This window comes from Branchiostoma lanceolatum, chromosome 12, assembly GCF_035083965.1.
Source record: "Branchiostoma lanceolatum isolate klBraLanc5 chromosome 12, klBraLanc5.hap2, whole genome shotgun sequence".
Lineage (NCBI taxonomy): Eukaryota > Metazoa > Chordata > Leptocardii > Amphioxiformes > Branchiostomatidae > Branchiostoma > Branchiostoma lanceolatum.
This window is the reverse complement of record NC_089733.1, coordinates 15,508,168-15,525,030: the sequence shown is the minus strand read 5'-3', so window position 1 is coordinate 15,525,030 and position 16,863 is coordinate 15,508,168. Positions and strand designations below refer to the sequence as shown.

Here is a 16,863-nt window from a genome sequence, read left to right as displayed (position 1 = left end):
AGTAGTACACATTGCAGCTTTTGAACTTGTGTAAAAGTGTCAAAACAACTCTCCTTTTAAGAAAAAGGATCGGAAGTCCAAAGGACTGGGGTAGGTACATGTGTACAGGTAAAAAGCTGTAAATCAATGGAAATATTTCCTCAAGTTTTGTACATGAAACCAGGCATCCAAGTCAAATGTCAAATTTATCTCAGAATTTCCATCACTAGACAACATATACACTACTTACCAATGCTGTACTTGGCCTTGAACCCGGCATGTTGCACGCTGGTGTCCGTGCGGAAGCGAACCATCATGGTGTTACCGACGGTACGCACCGTCTGGGGAAGGGTGGTTCCACAGAACGTACCCAGGGATGGCGACGTAAGGGCGTCTCCCTCAAACACTTGTACAAAATCATACTGGCAGCTAGATAACACATGAAGATAGAGTGAGTGACTAGTTCAGTGACAAGAAGTTAAGGTACAATGTACATGTCATGTACTTGTACAATGTGTATGAATAAAGTTTTTCCTATTGTAGTAGCATTGCTTTAGCCATCACAGGGGGTCCAGGGACCTGCGAACATCAGCCTATTTCTGAAAATCGTGTGACAATTGAGAGAACACAAGGCATACAGTATTTCTGCTAAATAAAGTCATTTCGAGCTTGCAGACTTTTCATTCGATTGATTTGCCTGCTGTATGACGGAAGCACAAAAAAATCAAATTACTTTTACAATAGGTTATGAAAGTGAGACTATTGTAGACAATAGACAATACTATAGGAATACTAAAGGAATGTAAGACACATACTTTGGATGAGGTTCAATGTAGAACGACTCTACAAAGTCCAGCTGGATGGCTGAAGGCGCAGTGATGATCCAGAAACAGTCGATGTTGACAGGATAGTTGCCGGGGTAACCAGGTGACATGATGAACCCTTCTGTGACTGAGTTGGTGAGAGCCAGGCTGCCGCCACAAGCTGCGGAACAGGCAAATTATCAGTCACCCGTGTTTACCCATAAGATGTTAGCCCAGGTGCCATCCTAGTTAGTTTACTGGGGCTCAAACATTGATCAACACTGTGCATACTACATTCCTTTTGAAGACATCAGCCCTACAGCTTCAAATTGGCCATGGCTACTTGATCTACATTACGTTACCCCCAAATAACCCCTTCAGGGGGGGAGTTGAGGTCCCGGGCTAAGGCGGGCAGGCCTCCAGCCTGGCACAGAACGACTCAACGGTGGAAGCCGTCGCAACCGTGACAGGCAGGGTGTTCCACTGTGGGATGGTACGGGGAAAGAAAGAGTGTTTATATGTGTCGGTTCTTGTGTGGATGGTGTAAAACTTGAGGTCGTGGCTCCCCCGGGTGTGCCCCTGGGCTAGTCTCAGCAAACTGTAAGTGTCTATATTAATATGGCTTAACAGTCTTATATGAGAATGCCAGTCTGTCACAATAAAAGGCACATCTGTAAGTTGACACAGGTCGGTTGCAAAGTTCTCCAGATCTGTTTTTACCCCATACTCTCCACCCTTAAGCCCACATAGCCAAACATGGCCTTCCGACCTTCTCCAAAGCATGCTTGGGAGTTTGATATTGAATAGTACATAATTCTTCATTGAAATACTAATAGACTTACAAAACATTTCTAGGTATAAATTCAGCTAAACAAAATAGAAAAATGTCTAATTTCAATGGCATAAGACAGCAAAGATTAGGGTGCAATACTAAGTACATATAGATATGACATCCAAGTGAATCTTAAACATCAAATGTTACAAATAGCACAATAGTTATACATGTAATGTATGCTGATACTATAGCTATATTGGCTATATCTTTCTACAACACTCACCCTGTCCTTGAGCTTGGAAGTTGACCTTGAAACCGGAGGACGATCCGCTTCCGTCGGACACGAAGCGCGCGTACAAGCGGTTGCTGCCGGTCTGAGGCAGGTTGGTTGGTGCGGAGCTGCCGCAGTATTTACCGTCTCCGCTGTTACCGGGAGGGAGGAGGGGAGGGGAGTCCGCTTGGTCTCCGTTTAGCAGCTGTGTAGAGAGAGAAGTTGTAAGTTGTAAGGATTCAGTGACAAACCAAACAGAGCTGCAGGGGACTGTGTGTAGAAACTAGGAACATCTTTATAATGGATCAGTTTTGGCTCGTTTTTGATACCAACTTTTTATGAGAAATTTGGCATTAAAATGTAGTCCAGAAATGGAGAATTTCGTTGACATATGAAAATTTATGAATTTATTTTTACACACACACACACACACACACACACACACACATACACACACACACACACACACACACACACATGTACACACATACTAGTAATACACGCAATACATGCATGCACTCACACACATGTACACACGCTCTCTTTTCTCTCGAAATGAAGCCCCTCAGCTACTGGATGGATTCAAAAACTATACTTTTTAAAATGACTATTGTGCAATGATACGAATGAAAAATCAAATCTACAAATTTAGCTTATGAAGGACATGAATCACCATAAGATAGTCCCCTGCACAGTTCCCAGCGCTCCCCTGGATGTTGAATGTGTTGTCGAATGTGAGGCTGATTGTCATGCCACTGGACGCAGTGATTGGCCAGCCACAGTCCACGTTGTTAGGGTAGTTGCCTGGGAAGTTGGGGCTCATGAACGCACCGCTGTCTGCATTGATAGCAGTGCCGCAAGCTGGGGAAGAAATCATAGAATTGTGTTAGACACTTGTTTATTCATTTTTAATTATTTATCAACAATGAAACAAGTCATTACTTCGTCAGCCAAGGCAGCTTTCACTGATAGCAGCTGAAGTTGTTCAACTTTGTGTAGCTTTAAAGGGTAACTATAGTGCAAAAGGCAAAGGTTTTTCAACGCAAGTATCGCTTTAGATATGGGTCCATACACATAATTGTATGGCAAGCTGTTGTGACTTTTGCTCTTTAGAGATCTCCAAAAATGTCGTTTAAGGGGAAGAAAAGCATAATTTTTTTGTATACTGCATATTAATGGTTGAATGTATATTAATGGGTTGATTAGAGTTTTGTTGAGATAAGACAAAAATCAATGCTCAAAAGAATGAAGACTAGTTAACTAACCTATCAATTAACTAATCCATGAGTCCGTAAAACTAATGAACCATAACTAGTTACTAACCAGCTTGATATGTTGCAGAGAACCCAGTGCTGTTAACGGAATAGTCAGAGGTGAAGCGTACGACCATGGCATTGAGGGAAGAGTCGATGGGTCCCGGGAGTGGGTTGGGGCGGCCGCAGTACTTCCCGAGTTGTGAATCATTGGTGGTCTCACCTGTAAGCATTAGTACATCGGGTACAATTAGTGCCTAATAGAGGAATTGTGTCACATCACTGAAAAGGGAAAATACTGCAAAATTGTAAATCAAAAAGTTGACAATGTTAGGATTAATGCTACAGTAAGATGACTTGTTGGACAGCATACAACAAATGTTGACAAAATAAGGTGCACAGATGTGCATCTACATGTACATGCGCACTACCTGAACAGAAAATAGGGATTAAGAAGCAGCATTTGTTAGGACACCAAAGCAGTTAATCTCCAAGCAGATGTAATAAAGATCTGGCTCATTCTCAGTGTATTACACGGTCCTGTTTTTGCAACATTTAGCACTTTTTGCTAAGTATTGCAGTCAGTTTAATTTGCCTCCTCTTAGTCTTATGTCTGTTGGTAGTTACTCTTATCAAAGCTAATCAATCTTATCTCTGTAATACGCTGTGATCATCTTTCAAGTATGAGGCATATTGTAACAAAGTGAAATGCTAAAAGAGAGTACTAAATATTGCAAAAACTGGTCTAAAACACTGAGAACTAGTTGGGTCCTTACATCTGCTTGGAGTTGCGTAACAAAAATGTTATTCATCTCAAGATCACAGGATTCATGCAGTCCTCGAAAAGACGTAATTAAACAAGCTGCAAGCAGTTGTGACCTCAAACCAACTTCAAACACCAAATACTTTGGAGAAATTCTTTAAGAAATTTGTTGTCTTTCAACTATTTAATGTGAAAATACAAGAAGTAGATTTTGAGGTCATGATTTAGTGGCTCAAGATCTGCAAAAAATATCATGCAATGAAGTTTATTCTGCAGCATCCTTAGTTTTATCATCTGTCCTGCAAATATGACAACTGGACATTAGTGAGTTAGGTAGCAAACACATACATACACACACACAAACACACACACTCACACATACATATGCACACACACATGCACACAAGCTTGCACATACACACACACACTTACACAATGTTATACATGCAAACACACTATAGAGAGAGTTAGTAAGCACACACATAAAAACACACACACTAAAGATGTTGTTAGTGAGTTAGGAAATGCCAAAACCAGACACAAACTGCAAAACACACCAGTACATGTAGCTCCGGTGGCAAGCAAAGAAATTTGTTAGTTTGTGAGTAAGTTTCACATCAACACACACAGTCACAGATTTACATCACCTTTGGGAGGCTGGGGGTTATCCCCTAAAAGTAAAAGGAAGAAAAGGAAAATATATTCAAGACAACATTTTTCATTCTTCATAATGCATGTCGATACACTTGATAAATTACTACAGAATATCATTATTAACTGTAAATCATGTGTCCTGTTGTGGCTGTAAGAAATCATAATAAACTTATAAAATTGTTTTTTTCTAGCTATTGTAAATAAGTACTGGTTAGTTCTGCTTGTTCATTATAGTGAGGCTGAAGAAGAGTGATGGATGTCACTCGAAACGTCCGAAAATGAATCTCCGAATTCTTATCCAGTTGTGGAGTCTGAATTCTCTTTCTATATTGTTTACCTGGATGTCTAACCTTCACAAACGCATATATAATACTTCATTAAAAGGTGACATACTGACCATCAATAACGGTGACAGCGTCGTAGTTACAGGTTCCGTGGGACTCGATGCTCATGCCGGTGAACGTGAGACGAACGTGAGTGCCGACAGGGGAGCGGATGGTCCAGGTGCAGTCCAAGTTGTGGTCGTAACCGTTCGGCCAACCAGGCGAGACCAGTGGAAGGGGGGTGCTGCCGGCTATTACATCACCTCCACACACCCCTGTTGGAGGAAGGTGTCAGAGTATTAAATAAAAGCAGTGTACACATGTAAATTGTATTAAGTACTATCTGCTGGGTTGTATGTAGCAGGATGTTCTTTTAGCAGGACTGAAATCTTAAGGATATAATAACTTCTTCTTGCCACACCTACATGTATAGCAGCAACTGCCTTCAGAATTAAAAAATGGGTATAATTCTGTACTAGCGTGATACATAACTTTACCAACATGTCACTTCTTCACAAAGAGATTTGTCAATAAAAACAAGAAATTTAGACTTTAGAAATTTTTGAGGGTGAAAATCTTGTTGAAAAACAGTTTCTTAACTTAAGAAAATTAAGTATTCCTTGTTGTGAGAATTTCCATAGAAAGAATATGACTAATTCTTCAATTTTTCCTTCTTATTCATTCTTGAAATTCTTAATGTAAGAAAATTTGTCCACGAGTTAAGAAAAATGAGAAAAACTAGAAAAACAAGAAAAGTTATTTTTGGTAGTTCATGACAGCTGTCCTACATGGATTTACCTGGTGCAATGGTGGCGGGTTGACCAGTTGGGTTCACGTAGGGCTCAGCCAGCCAGGTGAACAAGAATCCCGTGCCTGTGACGCTATAGTCGGTGTGGAAGGCCACGCGGACGATACTACCGGTACTGTACACGGTCGAGGGTAGGACAGTACTGCAAACTCTGCTACCAATCAGTGGAGAGGAGGGGTTGGGACCATCACGGAACTGTGGAAACAAAGTGAAACAAAATCATTACTAATGGTGCACAAACTTGACTTCAGGCAACACCAGGGCTGTATGTCCCCAGGACCCGTCCTTCTGTCACAGGACAGAAATTTACTTGTTGGGATGGATGCAAAAAAATTCACCTCTTCCACAAAATTTGATTCGTAGGCTCTCTGATTAGAAAAAAAATGCTAAATTGAATTATCAACATGAAAACAGAGTCTAAGGCCACACAAATTTAATTTCTTGGTTAGCACATTTTTTAAAAAATTTTAGCACAAGAACATCATTAAAACAGAAGGCTGGGGTGAAAACTTGCACCTGACCCTGTTCACTCCCTGAAACAGCGTGCACCAAAGTACAAACTTTCCTCTGAGATTCTGTTTTCATGTTGATTTTCCAATCTAGCATTTTTTTTAAATCCGTTAACCAACAAATTAAATTGGTGTGGCCTAAGGGGAAGTCTGTACCTTGGTACACTGTCACTGTTAGTTTCAGGTACCACAGTTTACATTGAATACGGTGAAGTATATAGACACTTGTTAACACTGTGTGGGGTGGTCTCTATAGAAAAAAATTAATGCCACAGAGGTATTAGGATTTCTGGATCCTTTTGCAAAAATGTACACCCTTTCCCTGCTGCCTAACCCCATCACCAGTACAAATTTGGTGAAAAACGACAACCTTAGTAGGCTTAAGTTAAGGTTAACTAAATGCATACCTCTAGCCAATCAAAGGAACAGGTAACTGGGATCCCAGGGAGACCAGGGAAGCCTTCCATGTTCATCTGGACAAAGTCCACGCGGACTCGCATTCCCGACCCGACGGAGATCGTCCAGATGTAGTCCACGTTGTTGGGGTACTGGCGCGGGTACAGCGGAGAGGCCAACTGTCCAGCTTGACCGGTTAGATCACCACCATGCACTGTGTGGAAAGAGAGGATATATTTCAGTGTCGGTTTTCAAACCTACTAGCATCCAAGAGGCAACAACACCTTAGGCCACACCATTTTAATTTCTTGGCTAACAGAATTTTAAAAAAATGCTTGATTGGAAAATCAACAGGAAAACAGAAAATCAACAGGAAAACAGAATCTCAGAAGAGGAAAGTCTGTACTTTGGTGCACACAATTTCAGGGAGTGAACAGGGTCAGGTGATAGTTTTCACCCCAGCCTTCTGTTTACATGATTTTTTTGTGTGCTAAAATTTAAAAAACAAATTCGTTAACCAAGAAATTAAATTTGTGTGGCCTTAGTTGTAGCAATCAAAGTGCTCATGTGCACATACACCAAAGGATATTCATAGCTGATTGACCAATAGAACTAACTTACAATACTGTACAGTAAATCATTTTAAGTAATGCACTAATATTATCATTGGACATACAAATGTACATGGTACACTGTACATTGTACATATTGTTTCTATTTTTGTGTCTGACTCAAAATGATTCTAGTCCTTACACATGCTGTACTGTGCCATGAAGCCGGCTCCAGTCAGACAGTAGGTACTAACAGGTATTTATAGGCTCGCCTCTTAGGTATCACCAAAATGATTATAGTCCTTACACATGCTGTACTGTGCCATGAAGCCAGCTCCGGTCAATCAGAGAGTAGGTACTAACAGGTACTAAAAGGCTCGCCCCTGAGGCATCACCAAAAATGATTCTAGTCCTTACACATGCTGTACTGTGCCATGAAGCCGGCTCCGGTCAGAGAGTAGTCGGAGCGGAACTTGATCCACAGCTGGTGCCCGGTGGTGACGTTCGCCGGAACGGTCTGTCCGCAGAATCGTCCCAGCAGCGCGCCGTTGTCGTCGGTTCCCTCGCGAATCTCGATGTAATCGTACGTACAGGTGTTGTGGTTCTCCAAGTCGAACAAGCTGTGTAAAAGTAAATTAAAGTAAAGTAAGTGATTTATTTTTGGTTGATAAAATTAAAAATAAAAATCCATTAACCAAGTAATTAAATTGGTGTGGCCTTAAATGGTCTTCTAAGAGGGTCATGTTCTATAAGTATGATAATGCAGAACACACCTAAACCCCGCATCACACACCCCCTCATTATTGGACCCCTTGTCTATAAATCCTAGCTAAAAGCCTGGTCATCAGTGACTGACCTGAATGACACCTGCACCCTGTTGCCAGGCGATGCAGTGATGGTCCACACACACTCGGTGTTGATGGGATAGTTCTGCGGGTACCCTGGGCTGTTAAACGCTCCGTGCTCTGCAATAAGGTCTCCTCCACAAGCTAGAGGGTCAAAAAACATTTCCATTAACAATTCCCGAAAGTCAAAGTGATTTTCATGGCACAAAATGCAAAACATGGCAATCAGAGATGGCAGACTTCACCCTCTTACCCATGCTTCTTCATTGTCCTTCTGAAAGACAGAATTAGCCTCACTCGCTGAATTGTGTATATCGGGAATTGTACAAACACACATGCATGCAAGGGCACATTCACACACACACACACACACACACACACATATTCACACACACACACACATCACACACATACATTCACCGAAATACACAGACACACACACACAAATAATACTTCACTTTCTGTGGGCAAAGCAATAATTCTACTCCTCATAGAGTATGATAGACAACAACTCAATTACACATCGGTCACTACTCACAAGAGATGGACTTGGTGTAGAGTGCGCTGAACCCACTCCTCTGGACGGAGGGATCCGAGGTGAAGGTCACGGTCAGGTACTGGCCCAAGGACGTGATGGGAGGGGGGATACGGGTGCCACAATAGGTACCTGAAAAAACAAAAGCATAGAAAGTTATGACAGAAAACATTTCAAAGCTGGAGGTCTTCGCTATGCTGAATATCAACCTTGTATTTATAAGCGTTGTTAGTCCACACCAGTTCATTTCCCTACTTCTCTGACACACATTGTACAATAAAAGTACAGCAAGCATCACAAAGCTGAGGGAAACTTGAATATGACTGTGAGGCATACACTCACAAATCTGAGCGCACCAAGGCATAAAGACTTGGTTTCTTAGGCTAAATTGTTTTCATTATAATTTCCCAGCTAACCAATTTTCTTTTAAATCAAAGAATCATCATCATCATTCCAGGGTATCATCACTCCAATCAAAGAAATTACAAATTAAATCGGTGTGGCCTAAGTTTGAAAGTTGCTGGTATGAATAACTTACCAAGCATGGGAGCTTGTGGTGTGTTTCCATCGTGAACCATGACGTAGTCGTCACCACAGTCTCCGTTATTGTCCTCTGTGTCCATGTGGGTGAAGGTCAAGGTCACATGTTCAGCTGAGAAAAAGACAACAAAGATATTCAATTTGTTTAATGATATCAAATGACTAGTAAACCACTTTAAGGCATAACACACCAGTTTCTACATTAAGTACACGCTGGGTAGGATTGGGCTGTAGATTTGACTTACTCACACTGGGATAGACACTTTATATGCTTTTTGATAAGTGTGGTGGTATCTTGACCATGCTGGAGGTGTGACACAACTCCACCATGGGCCCCCTGGCTTTACATCCTGTCCAAAAGGACATCCCGTCCAAAAGGACAGCCTAACAAAAACTACAATGTACTAGGTACTCATTTTCAGTCAGATGAGTAAATCGGTGTGAAGAGCCTATCCCAAGGGCACAAGATTCAGGGATGCGAGGGATTTGAACCCAAGTCAGCAACGCTAACCACATGTCCACCTTCTAACATTATTACCTCAGAGTAAAGTTCAATTTCTTAAAACAGAAATGGGGAAAATATCGTTGCTGAAATCGGAGCCCTACAATGAAAATTCAATTCTCCCCACTTACTTGCTCCACTGGCATAAATGATCCAGCTGCAGTTTGTATTGCTATCATAGTTGCTTGGATAGTTGGGAGAAGTCAGCTGTCCATCAGTATCGGCACTCAAAAGGCCACCACACCCTATAAGAAAAGAGGAACAGTATAAAATAACAGTCCTGGAAAAAAAGACAAGAAGATATTTCATGAGAAATTTTCAGTGGAAACCTTAATAAGTAACCTCAACTGATTGCTTTTTCAGCACCAAGGAAAGGAGCCAACCCTGCAACCTTTTAAGAATTGTTAGCCAAAAGGCTACTTCAGTATACTAAAGGTCTATCTCTGTACATGTATAAGTCAACCTATTTTACTCAATTTAGACAATGCTCAGAACTTTTCAGGCACAATACAAAGAGATCCTTTTTATGCTGTCACATAGTTCTGTTGAGTTTGAACAACAAATGTGAACCAATTTTTACTTTTGTATGCAAAGTAGGACACTAACCATGATGAAGGATCTTTTACTGAATGTAAGCAAATATTGAACTTAACAAGACAGCAAAACAAAAAAGTAAAAGTTGAATTTCAAACATTTAAAGTAAAACAAGTAAAAATCTTGATGATTACTAACCAGTGTTGTATGTGGCGTGGAATCCGCGCCGTGCGACGCTGGAATCGGAGCTGAACCTGATGTACATCTGGTTGCCCGTGGTGCGGAAGGTGTTGGGATCAGGCATGGAACTGCCGCACACTTTGGCGATCAGCGAACCATTCCTGCTGGGGTCGGGGCCGTCGTACAACTAACAGAAACAAAGAATGAGCATGCCATTGAAAACATTTGAAGTGAATCTCATTTTACAGTCTGATGCATCATATTTTAGCGTGTATTTCACAAGCAAATTATGACTGAGGGTGCCTAAAGTTTCTAGCGAATCCTTAATTAATTGATAACAGAAAGCCATCATCAAAGAAGATTTTATGTGTACATCTACATGTACGTGCCAGCAGAACCAAAATATGGCTAAACAAACTAATTTCCTTTACCTGGGTTCTAAGGCATTTGAAAGTTAAAATATTGCCAGCGGACATCATAACAGCAGAGGACAGGCAGGAAAACTTCATAAAGCTTCATAAAGCTAACTACACAAGGAATTAACCTGGTCATCAGGCTATACTTTCATTATCCTTTTTAAATCTAAGGCCACACCAATTCAATTTCTTGGTTAACAGATTTTTTTTCTAATTTTAGCACACAAAAAATTAAGAAAACGGAAGACTGGGGTGAAAACTTGCACCGGACTCTGTTCACTCCCTGAAATTGTGTGCACCAAAGTACAAACTTTCCTTTGAGATTCTGTTTTCCTGTTGATTTTCCAATCTAACTTTTTTTTTCAAATTCCGTTAACCAAGAAATTAAAATGGTGTGGCCTAGCTATGTTTGATCACACTTACAGCCACAAAGTCATATCTGCAAGAGGAGTGCGACTCGATCAGGAAAGAGTCGAAGGTGAGGACGATGATCTTGCCCTGGTCGACAGTGATGGTCCAAGTGCAGTCAGCGTTGTGCGGGTACACATCGGGGTAGTTGGGAGACTGGATCATACCGGTTGGGGTAGAGAAGTTTCCACCACAACCTATGAAAAGTACAGAAGATACATGTTTATTTTTTCATGAAAAAATAACAAATTATATACACCAATTACTATAAATTGACATTGCACACAAACCAGGGAGGATTTCAAACATCTTTCTTGGTATCAAAACAAGACAATTTCTTTTCACAGTACTAACATTACAAATGGAACTGTTCCAAAATCTTAGAAAGTGAAAAATGAAACAAGATACCCTGGTCGACTGAAATTGAAAAGTGCAAGTGGCAGCTGTTCTATCATCACTGCTTACCCCCTTGGACAGCGTTGTAAGTGGCGTTGAATCCACGTCCGCTCACAGACTGGTCAGTCACGAACCTGACCACCATGGAGTTCCCAGTGCTGGACAGCTGCATCTCCTGAGCAAAGTCATTGTTCTGGCAGATTCTGGTCAGCTGGGGAGAATCCAAGTCTGGGCCACCATATACCTGCAGACAAATATCAAAGAGTTATCCATGTTTGTTTGTTTGTTTTTGTTAACTGTAAATTTGTGTTCACATATTTTTGCAGGGACTTAATTTAGCAGTATGAGGGAAAAGGAGGTTTTTGCTGTGTTTTCAATTCGTGGTTGAAACAATTCTGTAGTATAGTACTGTTGTAGTCCTACAATGTACATTGTACCATGGAAATATACAATTTTTGCTTTCAGTGACAATATTTCACAGTGGAAAGCCACTGCAAAAACTGGGAAAACATTTAAAACCAATCCAAACGTTTCAAGATTTACAGCAACCTTGAAAAAGTCGCATTTGGCCAACTGCTGACTATCATGAAGGGCAAAAGGTTAACTAAGTACAAAACAGACAGTACATAGAAACTGTGGCTTCACAATCAATCAGGTAGTCTGAAACTTATTTTAGCTTATTTAATAGCATTCTAACAGACTGTTTCTACAACTGCCAATCATGGTCCGGAGAAGATTGGGAAGCCTTGGTTGCTATGTGCAACAGGAGCTTTAGAGTTTGCTTACCTCCAGCACATCATAGTTACAGTTGGGGTGGTTCTCCACGTCGAAGTCGTGTAGCGTGAGCTGAATGCTGCTCCCTGGGTCCACGGTAATGTACCAGAGACACTCGCGCCGATGGTCGTACGGGTTGGGGTAGTTCGGACTACTCAGGACCCCAGTGGGACCATTCAGGTTCCCTCCACAACCTACAAGGAAGGAATCATTCAATCATAGTGAATTAATGTTCAATATTCAATGGAAACCTAAGCAAGTTCAGATGATTGTCTTTTCAGGACCAAGGACAGATGCCAGATAATCTGGTTTCTTTTTTTAAAAGGCATTTCGAGCTAGGGATTTTTGTTTGTATCACGTTTTACAGTGTGGTATGTACCATGTTACAGGTTACTGTAAATTTGTCTCTATTTGCAATGAGACCTAATTCGACTTGGAAGGTCAAAGGAAGATTTGCAGCATATTAAGTTATCGGTTGAAACAATTCTGCAGTACAATAACAATACATTTTGGAGATTAACCTTGTATGTTCACAGTTTCATGAATTTGCAGTGGAGAAGTTACCATAGAGAACATAGAAGTAAAACCACCACAAACATTTCAAGTTCTTCTGCATTAAGGATACCCTAACTTGAACAAATGAATAGATTTTTTGGGTGAGACTTACCGTCCATAACCCATTCGAACCTGAAGCCGTTGCGAGCGACAGAGGCATCAGACTTGAACTTGATCCATAGGTTGTTGTCCGTGGAGCGAACGTCGCCAGGAGTGGTCGCGCCGCAGAACGTGCCAAGCAGAGGTGAGTTGGCATCGGAGCCGTCACGGAACTGATAAAAAAGGAGGAAGTTTTTGTATGAATTTTTTATTACAAAGATGTGGAGAAGACATTCCACTACCAACTGGATTTCCGGTTAAACGGACATTTTGGGGGTCCTTACCCCATTATACCTGGACCCAAGGAGGGAAAGATGGGTTAAAAAGAGTGACTTTTCCCTCCTTTTCATCCCCCATTTTGGGTGACGACCCCCAAAACGACCATTTAACCCCAAATCCAGGTGGTAGTGTTCTTATGATGTGTTCTTAAGAAGAAACTGATGATATTACCTTCATTATTTGTTTTTGTGGTAGAAGGGGAAAGGACATTTTTGCTGTGTTTTAAGTTTGTAGTTGAAACAATTCCGTACAGTAGCAATGCACAAGAAATGCATATTCCAAGTGTCTCACATGTATTCATGGTGAAGAAAACTGTGTAAAGAAAACCACCACAAACATTTCAAGATTGACAGTATTACCTGGATATAGTCGTAGGTGCAGGTAGAGTGGTCTTCAATGTTAAAGTCGGTGAAGGAGACATTGATAGCATTTCCCAGTGTAGTCTGAATGATCCATGTACATTCCCGGTTGTGAGGGTACGGGGCGGGGTAGTTGGGACTGGCTATGGCTCCACTGGTCTGGCCAGTGATGGTACGATCACACACTGTAGAGAGGAAGGAAGTAATATGGCATCATGTTTAGAGTTGGAGTGCTCAGCCCAGAACCAACAGGTCACTGACATGTCACGTTTTGTCCTTGAGAAAGGCACTTAATATGTCTTTCCTAAATGGACCCAGGATTTCTATATGCAATAACAATCATAATTTCAACTGACTTATTGATAGACTAAACTTACAATACTTTTAGTAACCAATACACGATAGCCAAACAGTACTTGTACAGCGGTAGAATTTAATGTATTCCTTTAAAATTCTACATATTCCTGTCTTCATTATTCAAAAGTTGTTTTCGGTGTGTGTGTGTGTGTGTGTGTGTGTGTGTGTGTGTGTGTGTGTGTGTGTTTGTGTGTGTGTGTTTGTTTGTGTTTTCTCATGCATTGACCGGCATAACTCAAGAAGCTATGGACAGGTTAAAACAAGATTTTGTAGGTGACGAGAAAGATTGACTTACGGCTGTGGTAGGCAGCCTGGAAACCTCGCCCGGCTACGGAGTAGTCCGCTCTGAACTTGATGGTGAGTTGGTGGGTGGAGCTGGTGAGAGGCTGGGGGACGTTTGTACCACACAGGCTCACCATCAGGGGGGCCAGGACATCAGGACCATCATACACCTGGGGGGGGGGTGCAGAAAAGGTGTTTTAAACATGTGTTCCAGGTGTTCAGAAAAGTAAACATCATATGTTCAAAATTACTTTGTAGGGGTCCTTTCCAGAGTGAGTAGATCAAATGAATCTCTCCGGAGCTATGCAGCTTGTACCGTTCAGTACAAACCTGGTGTGTTATGCCATGAGGCGGTTTACTGGATATGCAATACAAACAAACAAACAAATGTTTACTCATTAAGCTGACGTCAGACAGTAAGGAAATTTCTGCAAGCTTCTTGCTGAAGGTAAGATATCCAGGTAATAAGATACACAAGGTAACAGTTACTCAAGCAATTTGATAGATCTTGGAAACGATCAGATGTTTCAGGTACTATCCACTACCTTTCATCAGTATATGCTAGCTCAAAAGGATATTTTCGACCAGAATATGGCCAGTGTCCTCTTGATTGTGAGTTTTAGAGATTAGCCCATGTTTGCAGATCACTAAGCACTGTCCAATGGAAGAGGAAAGATTTTCAGGCGAAAAATATGCTCGATACTTGGCGAAAAATCATTGACAATGTGACTCTGGTATTAAGGTCAAATCTATCACTTAATGCAATGACGATACTCACTCTGACGTAGTCATAGACACAGCTGCTGTGACTCTCAAGGTCAAAGTCGACAAAGGTCAACAAGATGGCGGACCCCTCAGCTACAGTGATCTGCCAGTAACACTCTCCCTGGTGGTCGTAGGGTAGTGGGTAGTTGGGAGAGACAAATGTACCAGTGGGGGTGGACAGGGTGCCTCCACATCCTATATGGAACAAGTTGTAAGGTTTAAACACACTGCTACTTTAATTAAGAATGTTCTACAAAATCCATCACTTTAAAGGCTAGACTTGTTAACAAATGCTATATGATTGGTATGAGCTGCCCGGGTCTTGTTAAATTTTAAAAAAAACTGTTTTGAATTCTTCTAGAAAATGTCTAACGTTACATCAAAAGATAAAGCATACTCAACACTATCATTAAAAAATATCATATGATTTTTACAAGCAAATATCTCCTACTGCAAAACAATTTTCATGTATCTAAGTATAAAAAATGTACCAGAATTATGAAAAATCCAAGGTTGAACATGATTACAAACTTAAGACAACATCAAATCTCTAAAACATTTAAGCCACACCAATTAAATTCCTTGGTTCTCGGACTTTATAAAATGATAGTATAGCAAGTAGACAACATAAAAGCAGAAGGCAGGAAGGAGAACTTGAATGTGACTGTATTCAATCCTTAAAACTGAGTGCACCCTAGGTGTAAACCTGGTCCTCTGGCTTTCTTTTAGACATGTTTTTCCACTTAAGCATATTTTTAAAAAATCCGAGAACCAACAAATTAAATTGGTGTGGCCTAAAAACGTGAAGATTTCACAATGGACAGTTTCACTTCTGACCAGTGGCTGTGCCATCGTACTCCACATGGAAGCCTTGCCCGGAAAGCGAGTAGTCCGTGACGAACTTCAAGTAGAGACGGTTGCTATGGGAGATGATGGGGTTGTCGATGGTCGTACCGCAGTACGTGCCAATCAGCGGAGAGGTGGAATAGCCGCCATTTCTGTAATTAGATCAAAAAGTATAATCTATAAGTAACAACATTCAACGGACTAGTTAGCTAGCTCTGGGCTTCATGTTGGGATATATGGGAAGAAATCATAGGGTACTAGACTGTTGCAATTCTTTGGCCCTCTGCTGGGAGGTGCAAGCAGATACAGAAAAAGTTTCCATCATTGGACCTGTTTTTCCAACCCCTGATAAGAATGGACTGTGTTTTCCTCTGTCCTGACTGGACTGCTTTTTCCACCAACCCATGAATACTCTTTTCAAATGAAGATCTGGACTACATTTAATGACTATTCACAAAATTTCTGCCAAACAAGCACTTTTCCTCGCAGAATTTAGAATCAATCAATCAAATAAATGACCAGAATCTGTGAAACAAAATCTCAATCATAAAAACCATGAGAAAAGCACACAGTGTCCTAAAATAGCCTCAGATATTATTACATACTACAGCATAACTAACACATTCAATTTATTTCACATACCTCACTTCCAGGTAATCGTAGTTGCAGTTGGCATGATTCTCGATGCTGAAGGTGGTGAAGTTGAGCCGAATCTGTTGTCCTGTTGGCACGGTGATCGTCCACTCACATTCACGGTTGTGCGGGTAGTTGCCCGGGAAGTTCGGACTTTCGATGATGCCAGTTGAAGTGGTCAGAGCGTTGCCACACACTAAGGGGGAGGGGAACAAGCAACATTCAGACAAAGGTTTTAAGGCTATGCAAAAACAAGTCTTACACAAATGGTTTTAACTCGTGAAAGAGTGTATCAGGAGGTATTGTGTATTTGCTTGTCTTTTGTGTTTCCGCATACTTTGGCCAGCAATAAGTTAAGAGGCTACGGGTCTTGGGAAGAAAATGGTCAAGGTCGCTTTTCGGCCTTCTAGCAGATTTTCTTGGTACTGCAGGAGAACTTCCTGCTTTTGTATCTTCTGTTCTGGACATACTTC

General features: G+C 41.2%; 1 protein-coding gene across 2 annotated transcripts in view; it reads right to left on the bottom strand.

Annotated features, from left to right (window-relative positions):
- Nucleotides 1-16,863, bottom strand: part of LOC136446484 (cubilin-like) — a 45,495-nt gene that overhangs the window by 26,335 nt on the left and 2,297 nt on the right. For both annotated transcript variants that reach the window (XM_066444867.1, XM_066444866.1), the window contains exons 5-27: nt 16,400-16,586; nt 15,749-15,909; nt 14,925-15,106; nt 14,160-14,316; nt 13,508-13,692; nt 12,883-13,042; nt 12,228-12,409; nt 11,511-11,685; nt 11,061-11,242; nt 10,240-10,408; nt 9,639-9,752; nt 9,004-9,117; nt 8,469-8,597; nt 7,942-8,074; nt 7,503-7,705; nt 6,546-6,748; nt 5,620-5,824; nt 4,896-5,096; nt 3,152-3,304; nt 2,502-2,689; nt 1,841-2,033; nt 795-963; nt 230-408 (exon numbers count right to left, since the gene is read on the bottom strand). In XM_066444867.1, the coding sequence (XP_066300964.1) occupies nt 230-408; nt 795-963; nt 1,841-2,033; nt 2,502-2,689; nt 3,152-3,304; nt 4,896-5,096; nt 5,620-5,824; nt 6,546-6,748; nt 7,503-7,705; nt 7,942-8,074; nt 8,469-8,597; nt 9,004-9,117; nt 9,639-9,752; nt 10,240-10,408; nt 11,061-11,242; nt 11,511-11,685; nt 12,228-12,409; nt 12,883-13,042; nt 13,508-13,692; nt 14,160-14,316; nt 14,925-15,106; nt 15,749-15,909; nt 16,400-16,586 (3,924 nt within the window). The remainder of the gene's footprint in view (nt 1-229; nt 409-794; nt 964-1,840; nt 2,034-2,501; nt 2,690-3,151; nt 3,305-4,895; nt 5,097-5,619; nt 5,825-6,545; nt 6,749-7,502; nt 7,706-7,941; nt 8,075-8,468; nt 8,598-9,003; nt 9,118-9,638; nt 9,753-10,239; nt 10,409-11,060; nt 11,243-11,510; nt 11,686-12,227; nt 12,410-12,882; nt 13,043-13,507; nt 13,693-14,159; nt 14,317-14,924; nt 15,107-15,748; nt 15,910-16,399; nt 16,587-16,863) is intronic.